This window comes from Enoplosus armatus, chromosome 1 (genome assembly GCF_043641665.1).
Source record: "Enoplosus armatus isolate fEnoArm2 chromosome 1, fEnoArm2.hap1, whole genome shotgun sequence".
Lineage (NCBI taxonomy): Eukaryota > Metazoa > Chordata > Actinopteri > Centrarchiformes > Enoplosidae > Enoplosus > Enoplosus armatus.
In genome coordinates, this window is record NC_092180.1 from 29,992,431 (window position 1) to 30,016,542 (window position 24,112).

At 47.0% G+C, this 24,112-nt stretch overlaps 3 protein-coding genes across 3 annotated transcripts; 2 read left to right on the forward strand and 1 right to left on the reverse strand.

Moving 5' to 3' along the window:
* Positions 1–678: 678 nt before the first annotated feature.
* Positions 679–9,382, forward strand: lmnl3 (lamin L3). The gene is made up of 11 exons (XM_070907680.1): positions 679–1,070; positions 1,661–1,817; positions 2,385–2,510; positions 2,591–2,761; positions 2,893–3,018; positions 4,429–4,649; positions 4,789–5,008; positions 6,304–6,411; positions 6,733–6,849; positions 7,044–7,154; positions 9,108–9,382. The coding sequence occupies exons 1-11, from the start codon at positions 679–681 to the stop codon at positions 9,141–9,143; spliced, it is 1,785 nt and encodes a 594-aa protein (XP_070763781.1). The 3' UTR covers positions 9,144–9,382.
* A 1,409-nt stretch (positions 9,383–10,791) lies between these two features.
* On the reverse strand, positions 10,792–13,229 carry LOC139287511 (E3 ubiquitin-protein ligase MARCHF3). Its single transcript, XM_070908569.1, has 4 exons — positions 13,045–13,229; positions 12,703–12,907; positions 11,158–11,364; positions 10,792–10,950 (listed from the first exon to the last, which is right to left on the reverse strand). Exons 1-4 carry the CDS (start codon positions 13,227–13,229, stop codon positions 10,792–10,794), a joined length of 756 nt encoding a protein of 251 aa, XP_070764670.1.
* Positions 13,230–19,811: 6,582 nt separating this feature from the next.
* Positions 19,812–21,017, forward strand: gjd6 (gap junction protein delta 6). The gene has a single exon (XM_070905408.1). The coding sequence runs from the start codon at positions 19,812–19,814 to the stop codon at positions 21,015–21,017; it is 1,206 nt and encodes a 401-aa protein (XP_070761509.1).
* The last annotated feature ends 3,095 nt before the right edge of the window (positions 21,018–24,112 follow it).

Here is a 24,112-nt window from a genome sequence, read left to right on the forward strand (position 1 = left end):
TTATTGTGGCATATGTGTGCGTGATGATGATGATGATGATGATGATGGCGATGATGATCTCCCACCAGTCAGCTGATCCACTATTTCATGTACCTCTAGATGACTGAAACTGTGATCGTTTCTGAAAACATGAGCATTCATGCCAACACATGAACATTTGATTATTCACATGCAAAGGAACATACCAGAACAGTCGTGTTTATTGTGTTATTATAGTACGATGATGGACATATATGTTACAATAAGGATGTTTTTCTAACTAAATTAGAATTTATATTAGATCTTTTTTTTTTTTCTTTTTTTTTTTACTTTGGTAGTTTGTGTTACGCACAAAAACATCCGTCGCCACAGTATTATTTTGAAAATGACACCCGGAAATGTATTGCGTCATTTCGGACGACTTCACGTCGCTTGTCCACAGTGCGTCAACTCGTCAAATCAGATTCATTTCAGCTGTGGACATCTTTAATGCAGGAAAACGGCAAGTTAACAAGTCCAGAGGACCAGGTCCGGGTCTTCACTGTGCCCTTTATTCATTTTAAATCTCACTGCATCCGTTGCTCACTTTAGTTCGGATGGGTGGACCTCACTGCGGCCCTTAGTTGTGTATACGTCTTTTAGAATCGCCTGAACTATCTGGATCACTTGTGGACGCTGACTTACAGGACCACCATCATCATGGCCTCTGCCACCTCCACCCCCGCCGGCCCCGGCGGCCGCTCCAGCCGCTCCGCCAGCCGCCGCAGCGCGGCAGCCGGCCTGCCCACGTCCAGCACCAGTCCGACCCGCCTGTCCCGCATCCAGGAGAAAGATGAGCTCCGCAACCTCAACGACCGCCTCGCCAACTACATCCAGCGGGTCCAGGATTTGGAGAGCGAGAGGTCCTCCATGCTGACTCTGCTGGAAGAAAAGGAGGAATCGAAAAGCCGGGAGATGGGGAACGTGCGGCGGCTGTACGAGGAGGAGTTGGCCGATGTCAGGAAGTCCCTGGACGGCCTGGCCGGGGAGAGGGCCCGTCTGCAGATCGACTACGGGAACCTCTGCGATGAGTACAGGAAACTTCAAGCCAGGTACGGCGTTGGGATGCAGCCGCACATGACCACGCAGGTGCCGCAGTAGCCGTTACGCCAGACTCCCCTTTTAAAAATGGCTTGTTTAATTCAAGATTGCATGGCGTTAGACGTGTACACCAAAAAAAGCTCGAGTACCTCTGTAGCATTCGGGGTGATTATCCCCCCCCCCCCCCCCCCCCCCACACACACACACACACACACACACACACACACACACACACACACACACACACACACTATAAACTAGTGAATCATATTTGATAGTCTATCCCTGTTGGCAAGCAGGGCAACGTTCACTTGAGTCTCCTTTTTTTAAAACGGAGTTTGGTTTGAAAAGTATGTGTTCAAATTTCAAAATCTCTTGCTGGCCAATGTGATTATATCATTCCGTTTTGTTTTGTGGAAAACAAAAGTGGGCAACATTGGTTGCAAAAGAAAGTACCCCCCCCCCCCCCCCCCCACCAAGAAGCCTGACTTTAAAGGCCCTCTGTAAAACGTGGATTTCCAGGTTGAGAGATGTTTGGAGAGGAGGCCTTGAAGGTGCCTGGTTTTTCTTAAATGTTATGATGATCTCCCCCACTCCCAAGGAACCAGAAGAAGGAGAGCGACCTGGCGAATGCGTTGGCCCAGTGGAGGAAGGTCGAGGCGGCTCTGAGCTCCAAGGACGCCGAGTACACCAAGCTGCTGTCTGAGAACAGGAGACTCAATGACGACTCCACTGACCTGCAGGGCCAGCTGGAACATGTACGGAGACTGGAGCCAGGTTTTGCACACGCTAGGGCCAACCGGAGATGTGACGATGCTTCGCCGAGTTCCCGTGTTTTGAAGTCCGTAAAGCCCCACATTTGTAGGATTTGAACGCTTCTTACTTTTGGTGACTCCTTTCCAGCAAACTGGTGTAGTCTTAACAGGTTCCATTGAGTTAACGGAGATAAAGTATCTCAGGCACGGCAGTACCATGATGATGATGGTAGGGGTTAGCCTAGCTTAGCACAAAGACTGTAATGAGAAGGAATATCCATCATCTCGTCTTAACTCTCAGAAAGATGATCCAACCTCCAGAAAGATGATCTTTTGTGGTAATGATGTAGGCTAAGCTGCTGTTGATTTTGATTTTTGAAACTTAAATTTGTACGCATGTGAGCAAATTCAAGAAATCTATTGCTACCTATGTTTTGAAAACTCAAAAAGACCCAACTTTTTCACAGAGAGACGAAGCCAATGTTACAGATTCGGTGGGGCTTTGGGCTCGTATATTTGGATTATGTTGGGTGTTACTGGGTTTTAACTGTGTGTGTGTGTGGTCACCAGTTGGAGGGCGTACTGGCAGACACAAAAAACCAGCTGAGTTCTGAAATCCTGAGGAGGGTGGAAATGGAGAACCAGGTGCAAACACTCAAAGAACAGCTCGAACTTCAGAGGAACATCAGTGAGCAGGTAACACACACACACGGCGGTGGCGGCATGGCCCTTTGACGGATACTTGCACAACTCTCAGTTGTTTTTATGTTTTGTAGGAAATCATCGAGATCCGAAGCCGGCATGAGAGCCGTCTGGTGGAGGTGGAATCAGGACGGCGGAGAGAGTTTGAGAGTAAACTGGCCGAGGGGATGCAGCAGCTCCGCCAGGAGCATGAGTCTCAACTGCAGCTGTACAAAGAAGAGATGGACCGGACCTTCAGTTCGAAGGTACCAACATGGAGCTTAACATTCGCTCAGTTGTCCAGATTTATTGCACTTTTAGTTGTTTTTATTACTTGAAGTTTGTGATCTATTAAGAATGAGTTGTTTAGTATTGAAGTCTCTCTCTGCTGCTACAGCTACAGAATGCCCAGCAGTCTGCCTTGGAGAAGAACGACGTCGCGTCGGCCGCCAAAGACGAACTGGAGACCACCAAGCTCAGAGTGGAGACCCTCAGCTCCCAGCTCCAGCAGTGCCAGAAAGATGTAAGTGCCGGAGAGACCTGTTAACAAAAACGACATCGGCTATAGAGGAAGTGCAACCTCAGTCGGGCCATGTTGGTAGTTCCAGACCTCTGAATCCCCCCCCCCCCCCCCATGAACACATTGTCAGACTGAATGGAGCTACAATAATGCGAGCAAATGATAAATGGCAGAGGTAGACAGTTAAATCTACACACTTAAAACAAGGACGGGGTGACGCTAAACCAACTGAAAGTTTAAGGCTTGGAAGGATTACGGGGCCACTTGAGTAGCTGCAGTAGAATCACTATGGCGTATTACGACTCCAGTAACATAACATGTCTACATAGGTTGTCTGTAGGACCGTACCATTACAACTCCAGATTTTTGAACCGTGACTCATGCGGAGCTACGCTAGTGGAGTCCCAGAATAAAGCTCTAGAGCTGAAACCAGCATGATGGGTCCTCTCTAAGGGATTTCAAAGAGAACGCAGTGTTGTTCAATGGGCAAATGGGTCGAGTCCAAAAGCGCATCCACGAATCTCCGTCTAAAACAAAACTGCATTACATCTAAGCAGCTTATTGAGGTTATGCTGTCCTTATTGTTCTGCCAACTTCCACGGTTTGTTTGTTTGTTTGTTTGTTTGGCAGCTCGTTCTAGCTTTGGCCCTGTCCAAAGATGCCAAAATTCACATACCAAGCCTCTCTAAAGCTCACTAATGAACGTGTCCATACCTGGTTTGTTAATCCGAGACGGCACGTTGTGGTTTTACTGCGGTTATGTGCCAGGCTGCTTCTTGGACGGGGCACGGCGACCTCCTGGAGCCTCTTCTGGTTGCCTGGTGATCTCACGGTGAAGGCAGGACCCCCCAGGGAGTTACCGTGCCTGCCAAATCACTTCTTAATTCGTGGGCTTCAGGGGTGTTGGTTCATCTTTGAACAGAGTCGAAGCTAGACGCTTCCCCTCTTTCCAGGCTTTGTGCTGTGCTAAGCTAACCGGCTGCTGGGAGTAGCTTCATTTGGACAGATGTGGCATGTTTTCATATAATATATGTGATAATGTCATGGTGTTATGTCGTGTGCACAAGTGACTCCATAACACCTGGCAGACTCTCTCGACCCCTACATTTGACCCAGGTTTAGGAGATTTGCAAGAGCAAGTTAAACAGTGAGTTTGAACCCATAACATGTGGGTGACCTTTCTTAGCCTATAGACACAGCTTTTTCTTGGTTTCTCTCACTGATTTTTCAGTATTAGGTATTAGTATCTAGTACTTCAAACGCTGTGGTCACATGCAGAATTTTGTAGTTTATGTGGCCTGGCTAAATTTTTTTTTTTGCCAGTATTTGTGTAGTTTGATGTCGTCAAACGGTCCTTTCCTACCGCTAACATTTGTCTTCATATTGTCTTTTGTTCCTCCCCTCTCCCTTCAGAAAATGGTGCTGGAGAGCCGCTTTCAGGACCTGGAGAGGACTCTCGATCGGGAGCGGGAGGTTTGGCAGCAGAAACTCTGTCAGAGGGAGCAGGAGCTGCTGAGCATGAGAAGCCAGATGTACAGCCAACTGGAAGACTATGAGAACCTGCTGGATGTCAAGCTGGCTCTGGACATGGAAATCAACGCCTACAGGAAGATGCTGGAGGTGGAGGAACAGAGGTGTGGCTGTGATCTGTGTACATCATATACCAGTTGAGCAAGGCGCCGTCCATTTTAACTGTCGTCGTCCTTTTTTGTTTTAGAAAAGGATGGCATGTCTGTCTGACTGTCTGTCTGTCTGTCCTGGTGCTTTTTGCAGATTGCAGCTGTCGCCCAGCCCCTCCCAGCGCACGACCGTACCTCGAACCCACGAACAGAGCAGCCGCAAGCTCAGAGGGAAGAAGCGGAAACACGAGGGGGCCTCGGGCAGCTCGCCCGCTTACAAAATGTCCAGCCGCTCATCCGAGCGCGGTGCCGTGAGCGTGGCAGAGGTGGACGTGGACGGGAAATATGTTACACTGAAGAACAACGCTGAGACGGTAAGGCTTGCATTGCAGCTGCGTAAGACTTGGTTTGTGGGCCAAGACGCAGATCAGATTTATTTCCTGTAGGGACGCTCCGTTCGACATGTCCAAGGCGTGTTTAGTTCAGCCTGTAGCTCTGGAGGAGCTCGGGCCAAATCTGAGAAAACGACCCCGGTGATGTCATAGTGATGTCATCAGGGTTCTCTCAGCTGGGGCACGGACTACAAGTTCATAACAGGAAGTTGTAGAGAGTATTTACCGGGCAAGGGAGGTTTAATGGAAACATTAAATTGGTTGCATTATGGGAAATGAAGGATCCAGCGTTTTAGGAGCTTGACCCGGACTGGGGACCGACGATCAGGATGTCTCCGCCTCTGCCGCGTCAACTGTTGACTTTTGACTGTGCAGTTTTTTTTTTTTTATTTCTATGTGTTACCTTTTTTTTTTTTTTTTTTTGTTAAATGAGCTTTTCAAGATGGTGAAGTATGTTGTGGATACGTCGCACAGCAGCCACCCAGGGGGGGGCAAAGTTTCATTTTAAAAGACCTGTTACTGAACATTATTGAGGATAACGATGGGCTCCCCTGTCGAAGAGTCTTCTCTACCGATGTTTCCACGGTTAGGAATATGCTTGATTTTGAACATAATCTGGTGTTTCATCTACACCATCACTTGTGTAAACCAAAAGTCTTTTTGATATTTGAAATGAAACGGTCCCGTCTTCATATTTGTTTTTTCTCCTGCCGGTCTAACACAAGAGGCGGTGCCGACCGGAGCTAGATTGACTGACGTGGGCATCAAAACAAAAAGGGGGTGTTTTTTTTTTTTTTTTTTTCCTTCCCGTTCCGCACCCACGTCCGGTGTAAACCTGCCCCACATGAGGGCGACCATCTGTTCTGAGAATGGACATTTTTGGTTTAGGTACCTTTTTTTTTTCTTGAATTTTAGTCTTTGCTGTACCAACCCTGTTTATTTAAAGATGTTTAGGTTCCCCATCTTTGCAATGCAAAGAAGAAAAGAACGGGCACTTTGCGCTTCTCCACCATCGTGTTCAAATGTGCCAGATGGTGGGGGCGGAGTATTTACACGTCATGGCGTTCAGCTGAAAGTCTCCCAGGAAGGCTGCCCTCGCTCCAAGGAGACGAAATAAGAGCTTTGGGAATGAATTGGCTCACGGTGCACTTACGTGAAAGCCTAAACACTTTCATTTATTTGAATTTTGAATTTTATTTTAATGTACTTATTTAAAGCATGGATACTTAGCAGCTTTTTATACAGCATTTTAACTGCTGCTTGTTCTACATTTCCAGGAGCAGTCCCTGGGTGGTTGGGTGGTTCGGAGGATCTACCCGGACTCCGGAGACCTCTCCTTCCACATCCCCTCCTCCTGCGTCCTGGCTGGTGGGCAGACACTCACAGTGAGTTATTTTCGTTTAACTGTGATGGTTGCCTCCGTTCCCCTGTGGAAAGAACACTCCTGAGAACATCATTGGGGGGGTGGGGGGGGGGGGATTAGTCTGGCTCACCGGATGTAGGCTGCTGGGAGAAGTCTGGCGACTGTTCCAGTTTCCCTTCCGCTAACTGCGCGTTACTGTTTTCAAAGTCCGTGGTTTTAACGGGTCCTCCAGGTCTCAAGTACAAATGTTCCACCAAAAGAAGCCCCCCATGTGAGACTAGGGGGACCCTCTCAAGTAAGTGAAATTATCGTTAATGTGTGTGTGTGTGTGTGTGTGTGTCAGATCTGGGCTGCAGGTGCAGAGGCGGAGGCGGATTCCGGGGACCTGATTCTGCAGGGCCACAGAAGCTGGGGCCCCGTCACCGACGTCAGGGTGATCCTTCTGAACCCCAACCATGAGGTAAGTGAAGCGACCTCTGTGTGTCTCCCAGAATGCACCTGCACACGCTACAGTCAAAATGTCATACGTGTGTGTGTGTGTGTGTGTGTGTGTGTGTGTGTGTGTGTGTGTGTGTGTGTGTGTGTGTGTGTGTGTGTAAATCTTACCTCGTTGGAGTCATGTGATCCCTTTTTTTTTTTTTTTTTTTTCTCCAGGAAGTGGCGGAGCACAGGGTGTGCATGCAGGCCCGAGGCGACGAGGAAACCGAACTGGAGTTCGACGAAGAATTCGTCGCCGGCAGCGACATCCAGCACTTCCGGAGACAGGTAACCCCACGGCACTTCACACTGCAGCCGGGGGAACTGTCTCAGTGTTTTGGCTTTTACACATACAGGCACAAAATGCTTTAGTGTGTGTGTGTGAACCTTGACGTCACTTTTATTTTATTTTTTTTATTTTTTTTGTCCTGCCTCCACTGAAGCCAAAGAGGAAGAAGAAGAAGTGCTGCTCTGTGTCTTGAGCGCAGTGCAGATGGCGTGCTGTACAGTAGGTGAGGAGGGTGGTGCTGCCACGCCGAGCGCCCCCCCCCCCCCCCCCCCCCCCCCCCCCCGTCCCCCCGTCCCCCCCCTCTGCTCGTCTGCTTGTACCTGGTGATGCGCTGCTGCGTGCTAGTGGCGAGATGCATGGCTTTTTTTGGAAGACACGTTTGCTGCTGACTTGGCAGGCCCCCTTGGTCAGAGACCAGGGGGGCCTGCAAACAAAACAAAAGTTCAACCCGGCCTGTCCCTCCGCGTTACTGGCATCACTCTGGTGACCCTGAGAAGCTGGTATCACTAAGCCGGTTATCAACTGGCTCAGTTAACTCTGGGTTTACCTAACCAGAGAGGCAGTCTTCTTAATTTACAAGCAGCTCGGTCGCCACCGGTGCAAACTGTGAAAACCGTCATTGCTCACTGAAAACAACAAACCGTGGCCCCAAAACCGAGCTTTACGTGTACCATTACACCTCTAGTATAAGATGCCGAAAAAAAAAAAAAAGAACGCCTTGTTGTATTGAATGTGTTTTAATGTTGACGTTACACACCGTATTTTAACTCACGAGGGTAGCTGGTCTAGGGGTAGTCTATTCCAGAACCCGCCCGTCACTTTCTACTCAGGACTTTTGTCCCCCGTCAGCGGACGGGGCTTGACACGTTTCGATCTGATCCGCTAAGTTAACCCGTTCCGGAGCAGGTTAGCCATGCAGGTTGCCACGGTGATCTCCTCCCCAAGTGTGAGCCAGCTTTGTTATACCGGCGCACCAGAGTTAAGCCCATCAATAGCTGGCTAACCCACTTGCTTTGTGGTACAGGCCCCAGGGCCTGCATTCATAAATGTTGCATACTGATGAGTGACTAATGAAAAACCAACGTGTGTGTGTGTGTTGGTGAGCTTTTGTTCCAATGTGAGCCTCCAGAGCAGCTTCAGCACTCCTTGTCATGGATTCTTTAAATGTGTGTGTGTGTGTGTCTAAATGAGCCGCTTGCAAAACTCTCTTTTTTTTTAATGCAGTTTTGATTCAGTTTCAGTAAGTATTCAGACCCCTTCTCTCTCTCTCTTGTGAAATGTCGCAGCCTTAAATACTAAAAATCGCTTATTTGTATCAGCTGCAGGGACCAGGGGGACTGGTCAGGGGTTGAGGGGGAAAGCTCAACGGAGCAAAGTACAGAGAAATCCTTAATGAAAACCTGGTGCAGAGCGCTCAAGACTTCAGACTGAAGTTGGAGTTTCACCTTCCACCAAGACAATGACCCCTAAGCACACAGCCAAGACGACGCAGGAGTGGCCCGGCCGGAGCCCGCACTTGAACCCAATCGGACGTCTGTGAAGAGACCTGAAATCGTCTGTCCGACCTGACGCAGCTTGAGAAGGTCCGCGGAGAAGTCCGGCAGAAAATCCCCAAATCCAGGCAGCGAAGCCCGAGAAGGCCCAAGGCTGTAATCGCTGCAGAAGGTGCCGAGTTCAGGATCTGAATCCCTATGACGCTCTGTCATATTTCAGGTTTTTGTTAATACATTTGCACAAAAAAATAGAATAAATTCCCTCTGTAGTTATGGGGTGTTGAGGGGAAAACGTATGAACAATTTTAGCACAAGGATGCAAACATAATGAAAAGTGAAGGGTGTCTGAATACTTTCTGAAGGAACTTTTTATATTGGACCAGCGTCTGTGCCGTAATGGGAATTGATTTAAATGTGATAACGCTGCAGCTTTTTCTGTTTTTTTTTTTTTTTTTTCAGGATTTAGCGAAGGAGGTGAGCTGCGCAGTCATGTGATTGCTTGTCCCATCTCCTGCTGTCCTTCACGCTGGCCTGGACCGCCTCTGGCCTCGGGAGCGCAGACGTCTTCCGCCATCCGGTTCCAGTGTCGCCCCGCGCGACGAAGTCCATTCTCTGACAAACCACAGTAGGACGCCGACATGTTAGTCTGACTGTGACGAGCTCCGACGCCTTTTTTTTTTTTTTTTAGAGCAACAATATCAACCTCAGTATTCCTCACTCGTGTCACCGCTCTACTGCACAATACAAGATATGAGCTTTGCCTTGATTTGATCTAATTTAAATGTGTGTGTGTGTGTGTGTGTGTGTGTGTGTGAAATAAAACTGTTGGCATAATAAAGTTATAAATAGTTTGCCAGACACGTGGCTCGAAGTTTTACGGACTGTTCATCGCAAATACTTTTTTTTTTCTCGCTTTCCTCTAGTGTCGTCTAGCCATGCAGCTAGACCTCTGAAAACCTGGTTTAAACCCCCCCCCCCAGGACTGCCTCTGAGACTCCTACACAATGGAAACAAATGGCATTTCATTCATAGTACTGACGGCATTAAAATCAATAGATACGATTCCTCAACATTTTGCGAGTATCGTCGATTTGCGCAGGAGCTCATTGTCTTTGCGTTTGCACTCTAAACAAAAGCTGAAATATATTTCAAGATGATTTTACATCTGGCTGCTGTGGAGAAGTTGGCATATTGGGGGGGGGGGGTGCGATAAAGTCTGATGGAAACATTTAGGTCACTGAGCAGCTCACAATTCTTACTGTGGGTGGGGAAAGGCAACGCGCGGCAAAAGGTGCAAAAACGAAACCACAAACGTGTCGACTCGAAGATGGTCGATCTCATTGTCTCCAGTGACGATAAAGAGACTACGGTTTTAACATCTTGGATTTGACATGGGTTTGTACTGTGGCTATTCTGCTGATCGGGGCTAATGGGCCAGACATTCGCTTCCAGCTCGGATTTGAATCGCAGCATTTCAGTCGATCTAATACTTTGGTTTACTTTGGCTAGCGTGCTAATGCATTAATCTAAGACGTTAGAGTGTCGACATTAGCGTTCATGCCCAAGTGTGGCCTCGCAGAGCTCCTAGCACGGCCGAATACAGCACAACTTGGTGTCGGGGTACATTGATTCACCAGAATGTTCCCTATGACCACGTGGAGGAGGAAACTGATTCATTTAAAAAAAATAAAAAAATAAATAAAAATCGAACGCAATCTTAGGTGGCGATTCGACGCCATGGTGTCAGTTGTTGATGCTCAAATGATGTCATCTTGAATACATTCACATTGAGGTAAATATTAGTCACCGCTTTTGATGGGGGACTGTTTCCTCACAGGAGTCCCAATTTTTTTTTTTTTCTTATGTAAGATTATTATGTATTTGTAGGCGCAAATGTCATTTTTCAGTTTTAAGCACCACAAACAAAATCCTGTTCACCTCCCATTATATTTGGACACAAACACAAACTATCTGCATGGACAGATGTCACGAGTCTCTCTTAAGATCCCGGCCTCCAGCTCTTGAGGGAGTCCCTGGCTTCAACTCCGCCTTTACGTCCAGACTGGGACGTGTCTTGAGCCTCGTTCCCCTCCTCCCTTTTTTTTATTTTTTTTTTTATATTTGAGGTATTGTAGACCGTAGTCTACACCATAGTCTCTTTGTTGGTGGCTTTTCCGATGGTGTTTACGGACAGGGTCTGTTGGTTATGTGCGGGGTGGTCAGGCAAGGGAATCTGCAGTCGCACTCTCTGGTCGGTCTTCTTCCATGTCTGGAACAGGTGCATGTGGTAGCGCACGGATACCTGAAAGACAAATATTCAGATTTTTTTTTCATTATTTCGGAACGGCCTTCAGTGACAAAATGTCCTTACTCGGAGGATAACTATCTCCATGATAACCGAGCAAACTCCATTCACCGATGAAGACGCATGACGTGTGCTTCACAGCCTGGTAAAAGCTAGGGAGGGTAAAATGAGCATCTGAATGAGCAGTGTAGACCCCGAGCGTACCATGGTCCAGAAGACGTATATGGTGAAGAGGGCCAGCGTGAGGACCAAGAGCCCCAGGGCCTCCACGCTGTTGGTGTAGTAGAGGTCCATGGCTCCCTGAACACACAGCCACCCTGACAGGCTGGCCAGCGGCGTGATGAACAAGAAGCACGCCGCGTCACCGCACAGCGTCCTCCTCTGCTGTTGCACGGCCGGAGAACACAACCACTTGGGGAAGAAGAAGAAGGAGGGTGAGGGCTAGTTACCACCACATCATAAAAGGCAGGTTCATCCTCAAAGTGGTGAGGGTGGGACAAGTACAGATAAGAGCTCCTGGGGTGGAAAGTCTGGCATTTGGCCAGCAGGTGGTGCTAAGTGCTTGGTTAGTAGTAAAGTATTAGCACAGAAATGCTGTAGATATATATATGTGACACTCAGTAGGACTGATATAGTGAATAACATAAATATATTATATATACTGTATATATTTTACTGCGTTCCACTGTTATAGCAGACAAATGTAGAGGAAAATGCGTAAAAGGAAAAACCACAATAAGTTCTTGAATCAGTATGATCACATTTTTGGTTTTTGTATGATGACCGAACTTAAATGCAAAATTAAATTAAATTCCAAAAGATAAATAAAAAAAAGGCCTAATTACCAAAATTCAAAACAGGAGACTGACACCTGCTATCACTCCCAGACTGAATGACCTATGATTGCACTATCACTTCAAAATACAACATCATTATTCTTCCCCCTAAGGTCTCTCTATAATAATATTATTAGCTAATAGTCAATAATAGTTAAAGGCCCTGCGCACCCCCAAAGGTGTTTCCAATCATTCTGGCTGATAAGGCAGAAGTGAGGTCACTGGACCCATGTATTAAAAAAAAACTTAATTTAAAACTTAATTTATAAAAAAAAAAAAAAAGACGATAAAAGTCGCACCCAAACAGGTGAAATCATCTATGCAGTTTGTACCGTGCGTGTGCAGGGCCTGCTGTTTCAATAGAGGTGGCTGGCCTCCCCATGTCTCCAGGACGGACACATTCGACGGGGTGGGGCACATGTGCCCAGCGTTGCCTGACAGAAGGCTTAACCTGCACGGAGCACACGGTGCTTAATCAGCAGATTACTTGGCCGCGAGGACCGAGGCAGGAAGAGCAGGAGTACGAGGAGGCCACTAATGCTGTCACTCCCCCTGCACTGTCCTCTGCAGAGCGGCGAGGGGAGGGGGAAACGCCATCTAATCTGGCTCTCAGGCTAAGTGGCTTTAGGGGTACAAGCGGCCTAGCTAACCGCAGCAGGCCCTCCAACGTGAAGGCAGTAACCCTCCAGGAGAGTCCTCACTGACTCTGACGTCCGCTGCCTCATTGAGAAATAAGCGCAGGCCTACTGGACGTCAGCTCACTTGTTTCATCACTGGTTGAATGCACATTTGTACCTAGGAGTATCCCAAAGCCTTTCCAAATAAAACCCTACAGGAACTGGATGCTGAGAGGCAGTGCGCGCTGACGAGCTACGCTCACAAAATGGCAGTGCTGTGTATTGCGTGGGCCTACCTCAGTAAGAGGTTTTGGCAGGCGCTCCAGCGCAAACTGGTGGCGGCAGAGTTCGCAGTGGCTGCTGTTGGAGGCTGTGAGCCAGCGCTCCAGGCAGGCCCGGTGCACCATGGCCAGGCTGCCACTGCACTCGCAGGGGGACAGCAGCTCCCCCGTGGCCCTGCCTTCGTGGCAGATCCTGCAGAACGGCTCCTCGCTGCACGGACTGGCGCACAAGAGACAACAAGTCATTGTCAGAGGACAGCGGAGTGTACGCTGTAAACATTTCCCCTCCCTGGATTCCACTCTAGTTGATTCAAATTTGGTGAATTACAGCGGAGAAGCAGGAGATCTTTGTGGTACCTGTCAGTGATGGCTGCACATTCCTCAGTGGGCGTGCCTGTGTGATAGCGCTCCACTTCTTGGTTGCAGCTATTGAGCTCCTCGTCTGGTCCGTGTTCAGGCATTACCTTGACCTCCCCCGCGGGCCTGGATACCCATGGGCCCAGGGGTTTCTCTGCTGTCATGTCCGCTATACAAGGGGCCATTCGCTCATGTTAGGAGCATCACACCCGTTCGAACCAAGCCGGAGAGCGAGCCGCCGCCGATGAGACGGTCACACCGCGTCCCTGTTGGAGCAGGAAGCACAGTGAGGTTCAGGGCCAGCTGGTCTCTCGGTGAGGTGTGGTGGAGCCTACAAGCTCCTTTATCTGACAGGTTGTAGAGGCACACGAGGTAACATTCTACTGCAAAAAGTGATAATAAATGCACATTTCAAAGCCAGGTATTGGGGGGGGGGTGTGAGAGAGAATGCATACACAAAGCGACAGTGATTACCATGTACACATAGCACAACCAGCGATGCAGGTGCCAGTATAATGCCTATAATCATTTTACTAACATTACTCCCCAAAAAACAATATAAGACAAACTAGATTCTGATTAAATTTCAAAAATTTGGGGAAATGCTCTTATCAGCTTTCTGAGCGTGAGATGAGGAGATTGCTGTAAATCTCATGGCTGTGTTTTAAGTAGGTAGCCTGGCTTTGGGACAATGAGACGGAGGAAAATCTGTCCCCGGATCTGTTCCGGGCTGAAAACGATACAGCTGTCCAGGTGCAAACCGTGAGCAGGTTTAGGTATAGGTCACAGTGGTACCACACCACAACGCCACTGAAGAAATAATTAACGCTGTGTAACTCCCTCCGAGACCACAAGTTGTCGTCTTTATACCTATTTAAATCGGGAAATGTTTTCTCTTCTCAATTAACACTTAGCTGCTGTTACACTGAAACGCGACTCCAGGTGAGTGCTAATGTTGCTCTGTGTCCTAACCCTAACCGTAGCCATGACAACGTTTTAGGGGGATAAATATATGTCAGTGTTGTGTGTGTTTACAGCTTGTTCTGTATTCCCCAGCGCGGTAAGTAAAATAAGTATGTCTCATTTTCCTTCGTTCCAGTGCAGCAGTGTTATCCAGGATTCAAGAAGTCTTGAAATAGAATGAAATATTTTTTTTTTAAAGAGTCACTATGGACAGAAATGACTTGATCAAACTAAAAACTTTCGGTCAAAACGGTCATAACATTGACACTAGAGATTGTCCTTAACTTGGCCGTCCCTCTCTTTTCACTCCTACATTGTTGTAAAAACAAACTGTTGCACTTGAGTCGGCTCAGGTCAACATATAATATGCATGACATCAAACTCATTCATCACAAACACACAAGCACCGCGCTGAACTGAGCTGAGCCCATCGCACGTGCAAAGCTGCTAATGACAGCTTAGCCAGTGGGCTTCCAACGACACCTTGTATAAAGTATAAAGTCCGTTTCTAACAGCTTCCTTACCACAAGCCCCGATGTCCATAAACACTCCGTGGTGGCGTGTGCTCCCGTACGGTGAAAAAAAAACAGCCCTTTCCCCCTCGGTGTTTATCAGAGTGTGGAAGTGTGGAAGCCTCTCCCTCCCAAAGCCGGGCCAGCAGATTAGTGTGGTTGGCGGACGGTCGGTGAGAATGGTGAGGGATTAGACGGAGGAGAAAGTAAGGGCCAAGCCAGACGAATGGAAATCACATCAGAGCGAGTTTACACCAAGCAGGAGCACCACCTCACCATATCCCCCCCCCCCTTAATCCTGTTAAGGAGGCTGCCAGGCAGGCAGCACAGCGAGCCTTTCGCTGGCCTCCCAGCTCCTATGGTAATGTGGGCTGGTGGGGTCTGAAGCTGCTACCACGGCTGGGGAAGGACATAAGACTGTGGTGGTGGTTGTTGTTGTTGTTGTTGTTGTGTTTGGTTTTAGACAGAGGTGCTGTATGTCTGCGATTGATACCCCAATCAGCGGCCTTGATTGCCGAGATGGAAATCTGACGGCGAGAACTGACAAACAGAGAAACAAACAGTACAAGAAATTGATGTTGGTGTCCTTTTGCTTGCTTGTAAAGCCCCGAGAAGCTGCCCCACGGTGGGTTACCCCGTTCGCGAGCCTTCACTTTCACTGCAGGTTCATTAGATGACCACAGCTACAGTCATAAGAACTCCTGCCAACCTGTGGAGAGCCTCTGCTCATGTTTTTCTTTTCGCTTCTGCTCATTCATTTACTGCTAATTACTGATGTTGCTGGTGTCGACGATGTTTTATTTTCTGTTCTTCCTAGTTATGTCCTTCGAAAAAAAACCATGGAAATGGTCAGAAATTATCGGGAAAATAGAGACAGTGCTTAATTGGTACACTTCCGAAGAATCTTTGCGCTACATTCTTTGTCAGGGTGCCATATTTATCGTTATTATCATTATCATCATTATTAAGGTGGTTGTTGGGTGGGTGTTCCATGTTGTTAATGCTCACTCACGCGGTTCGTTGTTGCAAACTCTCTGTGCTCTTTTGAGACCAGGACTGAGCTTTGGGAGAATCATGCTTCACTGCCCGGCAATAACACATTGTGTTCCGGAAACCTATTGAAGTCTTGCTCTGCCTCGTCCTGATGATGATGACAACAGTCTGGAGCAAACTAGAGACACATTCAACACACCTCCAACAGAGCGTTACTAGAGGACTAGACAGAACAGGGGCTAGCCGGTGTTTCACCTCCCATATGATGCTGAATTCCACATGTAGTACGTGGTGAGGCCTCTACGTCTATCAGGGGCTTTTCGACCCTGACTAAAATCAGATCTTTTTTACTATGAAAATACTATTGAGATCGGATTTCGGGTCCGATTTTGAGCTGGTTTTTGAGTCAGGCGCACTGACAAACATACAGTTGTGTCCAAAATAATAGCAGTGTGATTAAAAAGGTGAGTAAACGTCAAAATCCCTCAAACAAATTGTATTTTAATGAACACAAATGCATTGGGGACACAGCACTTTCTATTTCAAAGCAAGAAAATTGGAAAAAGTAATTGAATTTGATAATATTATACAGAAAGTCAAGAAATATAATGTTCAAAAAAATAGCAGTGTTGACATCTGTCTTTGCAAACTCAAATGTACTGTATAAACTAAGAAATGCTTGAAGATTCAACTTTCCTGAGAATCATAAACTAATATTTAGTTGCATAACCACGGTTTCTGATAACTGCTTCACATCTGTGGTGCATGGAGTCGACCAACTTCTGGCACCGGTCAACAGGTATTGCAGCCCAGGACAATTGTACTACGTTACACAATTCCTCTGAATTTCTTGGTTTTGCCTCATGAACAGCATTTTTCATGTCAGCCCACAAGTCTTCTATGGGATTAACCCTAACCCACTCCATTACTTGAATGTGGTTTGTCTGGAACCATGATTTTGCTTGCTTGCTGGTGTGTTTGGGGTCATTGTCTTGTTGAAACACCCATTTCAAGGGCATTTCCTCTTCAGCATACGGCAACATGACTTCTTCCAGTATTCTGATGTACTCAGACTGATCCATGATCCCTGGTATGCGATAAATAGGACCAACACCATAGTACGAGAAACATCCCCATATAATGATGCTTGCGCCACCATGCTTCACCGTCTTCACTGTGCACTGTGGCTTGAATTCAGTGTTTGCAGGACGTCTGACAAACTGTCTGTGGCCCTTAGACCCAAAAAGAACAATCTTACTCTCATCAGTCCACAAAATATTACGCCATTTCTTTTTAGGCCAGTCAATGTGTTCTTTGGCAAATTGTAACCGCTTCAGCACGTCTTTTTTTTAACAATGGGACTTTGCGGGGGCTTCTTGCTGGCTTCACATAGACGTCGTCTGATTGTTACAGTCCTCACAGGCAACCTTAGATCTTCTTTGATCCTCCTGGAGCTGATCATTGGCTGAGCCTTTGCCATTCTGGTTATTCTCCGATCCATTTGAATGGTCGTTTTTCTTTTTCTTCCTCGCCTTTCTGGTTTTGGCTGCCATTTTAAAGCGTTTGATATCATTTTAGCTGAACAGCCTATCATTTTCTGCACTTCTTTATAGGTTTTCCCTTCTTTGATTAATTCCTTAATCAGAGAACGCTCTTCTTCTGAACAGTGTCTTGAACGACCCATTTTACTCTGTTTTTCAAGGACAAATGCACAGCCAGCATATGCAGCGTCAGTTGCCTTGATCCTTAAATGAGGGCCACCTCTTTAACACCTGTTTATTTCACATTATCAATGACCTCACTTATTGAACTCAGCACTGCTATTTTTTTGAACACGCCCCTTTCAGTTAATGATTCAGTTTCACAGAATCAGCAGCATGCACGCCATGCCTGTTGGGTCTGTTGGTTTTCTATACCTTTACTAAACCTTCTAGAAACTTACTTGCAGTGTAGAAGTTGAAATTTTAACAAAAACAGTGATTTATCTTGCTAGTGATGTGGGACTGCTATTATTTTGAACACAGCTGTATTTGTAAATCGACGAAAACGTATTTGTAGCCCGTTCCCCCTTCCTTTCCCTTCGCGCACGTACGCTCAGATGAAAGTCCTGCTGAAAAATAACTCCTGAGCATGGCGGAGAAAGAGAAGGACTTTATCTGACTGGCAGAGCGCCAGTCCCTCTCTTTCTCTCCTTTCCCTCTAATCCCGTCTGATATTCATTCCCTGGCCGCTCCTGACAAAGCCCAGAGGGGACGCGCATCATTGGGAATTCCTTCATGAACAGACTGAGAGGGTGAGTAATTCCTTTGACAGTGGCGGGACGGCAGCGCAAGGAGCCCCAGACGCTCTGGATACACAGGGCCCCCACCACGGCACTCTGAAGCCACTTCCTGTCCTCTCTGTGGCCGGCGCTGGGTGTGGGCCTTTTGGGCACTGCCTCTGGCTGCAGGTCTGGGTCGGCCGATGTTGTGTCTGGGCTTTAGTCAAGGTCTATTTGCGATCAGCGGAACCTTCACCCACCCCGCCCCCCTCCTGCATTTGCATTGTGTTAGATGGGGACCGGGGACCCCTCTCTAATCCTGCTCAGGGCAGGAGCGAGGGGCCACTCTCCAGTCAATCGATCCCTCGCTTCATCAGGTCCCACAACAGCCATTAAAAGATGTTAATCCAGCGTGTGCCTCAGTCTGGGTCGATAGTAGACAAAAGCGCTGCAGGAGGCTGTCTGGACGTTAACTCACGCGCGCTTCATGCTGTACCTGCACGCCATCACCATCATGAATGATAAAGATACTGCTCAGGAGATACAAATATCGTCCTTAATAAGAATATAGGCTAAGGATATAAAGGGTTCAGTATACTTCGAATGAAGCAAGTTTGATCTCTTTCCAAGAAGTCAAAAGGCACAGATTTGGGACCAGTGTCCTAAAACCCGGAAATGAGTTAGCATTTTTCCACTTCCCTCTTTGTCTACTGGTTATTCTGTATTTTTTTTGTAACATCTGCATCACTAAAAATACATATTGAATAAATATACATTGCTTTTGTAGTCTTGACGCAAAGAATCAGATGACTGGGTGTAACAGCATCCGTGGTGTTGCACTCATTTGTGAGGAAGAAAACTGATTGACCGAGAGTTGACCAATCACTGCGTATGATTGTCAGTTTCGGGAAATTACAAAAGTTGTCGGATTCAACACCCCTGATTCTGCCGTCAGAAAGGGGGGTTTCACGTGCTGTTGGACGATCCAACGGGCACTTTATTCCGTGCATATTGGGGCCTTGAGAATATAAAGAATTACATGCGAGTCCAATTACATTTATATCTAATGCTACACCGAATGTCTCTGTTCGTGTCATAAATAGAAAGTGGGCAGAGCTTTGAGACAGAGACTCAGACGGGGTTTGTCAGGACTGTTTGAAGTCAGGACAGGGGTCACTGAGTGTTTTATCTGGGGGGCACGGCGATTTGATGCTAGCAGACCTTTCAAGGGTCTTTTTTTAAAACACAGATAAGAGGCTATTGGCAAGTGGCTAGAGGGGAGCAGTCGAAACAAGCCCCGGAACAGCAAACGCCATATTTTTCACCAGTCAAAACCTTATTTCTTCATTATTTTGCTCAGCCATGTACCCTGACACAAACTTCTTGATGTCTTACTGTACATAACAGTGTCCAGTGTGTGTTGTCCAGAATCAGTGAACAGTAAGCATGCTCCTCTGTGCTGGTCATCATTTAAAATATGCCTCTCCATTAAAGGAAGAGGCCATTAGCTTTCAGAGGACTAATCTGTGAAGAATGCTCTATCAGTCAGCACTATCAGCAGGTCCTCCAGTAGAGGAAGGTGATGTCTCTCGGTTTTAAAATGGATCCTAAAGACGAGAGAAGTGAACGCGCCAAGTGACTCATGTCAAGTGGACGTCCTTATCTATGAAAGATGGGGTGGCTCTCTCTCTCTCTCTCTCTCTCTCTCTCTTGCAATGGCTCCATTGCTCTCAAGGCAGCCAGGCAGGGCTGGCCAACAGAGTCAGTCAGAGAGGAAGTCTACTGCAGGCTTCTGATTTCAGAAGGACCCTCTGACTAAGAAATGAGAGGAGTTTCTAGAACTGAGAAGAAAGCTCAAGAACAGAAGTTCGTGTAGATTAGGTGGGATAGAGTAGCCCACATCAGGTCCTCTCCAGGGTGGTTTAAGTCAGTTATGTCAGCAAGTCCAACAGAGTAGGAATTCAGGAGGAGTCTGCAGCGGACTGTTCTACTCCAGGCAGCTCGTCCCTCCTCGAGGCAGCTGGCAGCCACAGGCCACCATGACGGAGTGGACCCTGCTCAAACGTCTCCTGGATGCTGTTCACCAGCACTCCACCATGATCGGTCGCCTGTGGCTCACCGTCATGGTTATCTTCCGGCTGCTCATCGTCGCCGTGGCGACTGAGGACGTGTATACCGACGAGCAGGAGATGTTCGTGTGCAACACGCTGCAGCCAGGATGTTCCACCGTCTGCTACGACTCATTTGCGCCCATTTCGCAACCCCGATTTTGGGTCTTCCACATCATCAGTGTCTCCACGCCGTCCCTCTGCTTCATCATCTACACGTGGCACAACCTGTCCAAGCTGCCTCACAACACCACCCAGAGGCAGGGGCAAGGACCTGGGGATATCCCAAGACGGGCAGGCCCAGATGTAGGGCGAGGCGGCGGACAGGAGGTGTATGATCGGAGCTGTGACTCAGACAGCTGCTCCATCCGCTCCCATAAGCATCTAGGTCACAGCCTGGCAGATGTGCTGGAGGGCATCACTGCCCAGAGCCTCCAGAAGGGAGACCCCAACAACATGGTGTCCTTGAGCCACGCCCAAGCTTGCACCTTCAGGGAGGGGAGTGCAGAGGGTCACGTGGTCTCTGGAGGGGTTCTGTCTAAATGTTACATCTTACATGTGTGTTTACGGGCTGTTCTGGAGGTGGGCTTTGTCCTGGCCCAGTGGAAGCTGTTTGGCTTCCGGGTACCTGTCCATTTCCTTTGTGCCTCGGCCCCCTGCAGCCAGCCAGTGGACTGCTACATCTCCAGGCCCACGGAGAAGACAATCTTCCTGCTCTTCATGTTTTGCGTTGGCGTTTTCTGTATCCTGCTCAACCTTCTGGAGCTCAACCACCTGGGCTGGAAGAAGATCCGGCAGGCTGTGAGGCTGAGGGAGAGGGCGTCCTGGGGAGGTTGTCCAGGTATGAGAGGGGGATATGAAACCTTCCCTCCAGACAGTCCCTCTATCACTTCCTTTTTAGACTACAGGGAGGTGACCAGCACCACCTCCCTGCCCACTTTGGACCTGGTGGTGGGTCACCAACCTGACTGGACCTGTGCTGTGAACTGTGGCAGGATGAGGGAGCCCGAAGAGGTCAGAGAGACTAGAGCGGAGCAACCAGAGAGACAGGACTCCCATAAAGGAGAGAGGCAGCCTCTGAAGAGTAAGAGGGAGATCAGAGGGTCCAAGCAGAGGAGTGCTGAGGTCTGGATATAATGCACTTATCTAGACCCATGGATCTCAAAGGTCCCCCAGCGAAATTAGTAGTTTACAGGATTAGGTCGTCCAAATTACAAGGAAACATATTTTTTTTACTTACCTTTACTCGAATGTAGCCCATGTATATAGTTTTTGTTTGGAGATTTCTACCTCCATTGAAATACAATGGGATATCATTTGTGATTGTGAACAGTATTAAAAGTAGTAAAAAGTACTTTCAAAAATAGGCTTCCATAATCAGGATAATCCAAACACCATGCTATTTCTTAATATACGCTCTAACCTTTTAATGTGCACCCCAAACTAATGTATGGAGGCAGAAACCTCAGAGACAGATGTCTCAAAACCTGGACACATAAAACTATCTGCATGGCTTGACACAACAAGAGATAACAGAGAAAAGACATTTAGTTGCCGGATTTTGGAGGTCCACCTTGCAAAAACCAATCCCACCTTCCCAAATGAATCCCACCCCTTCATGAGGGTTATAACGTTTAGTTTTTGTTCAAACTGAGGTGGAGGCTGGACTTTGCGGTGCTGTTGGATTTTATGGCGTTACACACTAACACAAGTTTCTTTATATTTTATCCACAACATTTCTACAAGTGAGGATGGACTGGCTTCTCCAGCGGCCTACTGGTTAAGGTGCACACCATATATGGAGGTCGGATTGATGGCAGGACTGTTGAATCACGTTGTATGTCAGTTTTAGTTAGGTCTACTTAATAAATGGCAACCGAGTGTATGTTTTTGTAATTTGGGTAACCATATACCAGTGGACTAGAAATCACCCTGGTTAAAGAACTTCACACACAGCACCTCTGGGATAAAATCTTAACTGGGCGGACTTAAAGCAGCACAACTGAATGGAGTTTCTAAAATGGTGTTGCCATTAAATGCTGGATTTGAATCTTAAATCTTAGTCTTAAAGCCTGAAGACATTAAAATGTAAAATGTTCACTATGCCATGTAAGTTTTGGACGTTAGAATGCAATAAAAAAAATCTATGTGGAAATGCTATGTACTATGTGCTCACCATGCATAGGGTGGATAGATGGCTAGGTAGGCAAGGAGTGTGTAAATATTCCCTTTAGAGACCGATCGCTGATGAGAGGGTTGATCATTTCGCAGTGGTTCCCAACCTTTTTTGTTTGTGATCTCTTAATAATCATGGTTAGCCCTCATCAACTTGTGCACTCAGCTGTGAGCAGTTGAGTCATTTTAGCCTGTTTTAGTTTGAGCAGCTTTCAGAGGCATGAAGAGGTAAAATGATGCAGTATCAAATTACACAGCAAGAAAGTGGTAAAGATGAGAGAAAAGCACAATAAATATGTTCTGTGTAGTAAGAATTTGGTCTTTTGGTTTCTTACACCAGCAATAATCTTGAGATCCATTAGATGAGCTGTGCGAACCCCCAGATTGGGAACCACTACTTTTAGGGTACATTGTATGGCCAAAGGTACGTGGTCCTCACATGCATATGTGATGCTGTCGTTGAACATGTCACTCCTAAACCCACGGGTATTAATGTGCTCCTACAACAGCCCCCACTCTTGGGAGTTTCAGTCTTTCCACAAGGTGTTAAAACCCGGCATTAGTGGTTAGGTCCAACACCAGTGTTGGGTGTTCCAGTTCATCTCAAATGGTGTTGGATGGGGAGCCGCTTTGTGCACGGGGAGCACTGTCATGTTGAAACAGGGAAAGGACCTTCCCTAAACTGTTGACACAAAGCCAGAAGCACACTATTGTCTAAAATACATAAAACATTTTGGCCATATAGTGTAATTCACAGATCAAGATGCACACAAACAACGCACACGTGGTGGCTCAATATTTGCTTGTCTTTTATTTTACGCAATATATTTATCAATATATTAATTTACAACATCTATAAAACACCTTTTGCATAAATTATGCTACTGAAAAAATAAAACACAAGAACTGCGCAGCCAAGTGTCTTTGCCTAGAAGTTGGCTCTAAAATGATTTTGTGCACTGCAAAGGCAAAACAGAGGTACAGTGTTGACACAGATCTTGTTATAGTGTTTTAAAAAGAGTCAGTCATTCATACTGTGGGGCGAACGGCAAAAATGAAATCAAACGCTTTTGAAATGGATAATTAGTATGGATGGTTTCGTGAGGAAGCTGCAGTCTTCTGAATGAAATCTGCCGCTGCGGTTTTCCGGAGGCCGAATGCGGGATTCAAACCTTGTGACGGACATTCCTTCTCTGTGTGACGTATTGTGACTGTGTCGCAGATAAGAGCTCCCCCTTATCCAAAAATCCGTAATGACGATCTTTAGAAAACTCATGCAACACTTAAGCAACTGCAAGGTAACAGCGAGTATCCAATACATTTTCTTAAAGTAGAGTTGGTCCACATACGATGAGAGACGACATAAAATAATGTAGTCCATCGAGTACATAAATGGGGGAGACACACCTGAGACAGACATAACCCATATGTCAGGTCACGATAATTAGTAACTCTTTGTGGATAAAACAAACCTAAGGAGGGAAAAAGGTGTTTTTTTTTGTGGAATCGCGGTGGAATAGTGGTTGAATAAATGTAGGCTGATCACTAAAAGGCAGTTAAACATGGAGTTGGCCTGGAATTACTCCGATCGCTCACGTGGTAAATGCACATGTCCACAGTGCAACATCGGTCGTGTCATACTCGCCGTTCTGCTGAAAACACTCTCGTTTTTTGAGCGCTAACACGATACTATCAATGAGACTCAACACTTCCTGCAAAAGTTTCAAACTAAAAGCCTTCCAGGAAGAGCAGATATTAAAAAACCACGTACACCCCCTCTGGTTGTATCTTCTCTGTGTTCCCATTTCAAATGTTTCTTTAATATCCTCAATGTTACTCTGTGATTGGATGCTTCTCGACAAAATGGGATTGAACACCGGCTTGTGCTGAGTGCATTCCTCTGGTGGTATTTAACTGAACACTCGACATCAGTGGTGGTTACGAGGCTCCCGAGGAGTCTTACCAACTCACCCCATGATGATGGGACTTCCTAAATGAACAGGTTTACAGTAACTGCAGACCTTGTCGCTAGCTAATAAGAGAGCTGCAACGAGTCT

Bases quoted from the DNA above. Each gene is read 5' to 3' on its own strand.
- lmnl3 (XM_070907680.1), top strand. From the start codon at position 679: ATGGCCTCTGCCACCTCCACCCCCGCCGGCCCCGGCGGCCGCTCCAGC. The intron at 2,762-2,892 runs GTACCAACATGG...CTGCTGCTACAG, and splicing joins ACCGGACCTTCAGTTCGAAG to CTACAGAATGCCCAGCAGTC. The intron at 6,850-7,043 runs GTAAGTGAAGCG...TTTTTTCTCCAG, and splicing joins TTCTGAACCCCAACCATGAG to GAAGTGGCGGAGCACAGGGT.
- gjd6 (XM_070905408.1), top strand. From the start codon at position 19,812: ATGACGGAGTGGACCCTGCTCAAACGTCTCCTGGATGCTGTTCACCAG.
- LOC139287511 (XM_070908569.1), bottom strand. From the start codon at position 13,229: ATGGCCCCTTGTATAGCGGACATGACAGCAGAGAAACCCCTGGGCCCA. The intron at 12,908-13,044 runs GTACCACAAAGA...CTTGTGCGCCAG, and splicing joins TGTGCAGCCATCACTGACAG to TCCGTGCAGCGAGGAGCCGT. The intron at 10,951-11,157 runs GTACGCTCGGGG...TTTGTCTTTCAG, and splicing joins TATACGTCTTCTGGACCATG to GTATCCGTGCGCTACCACAT.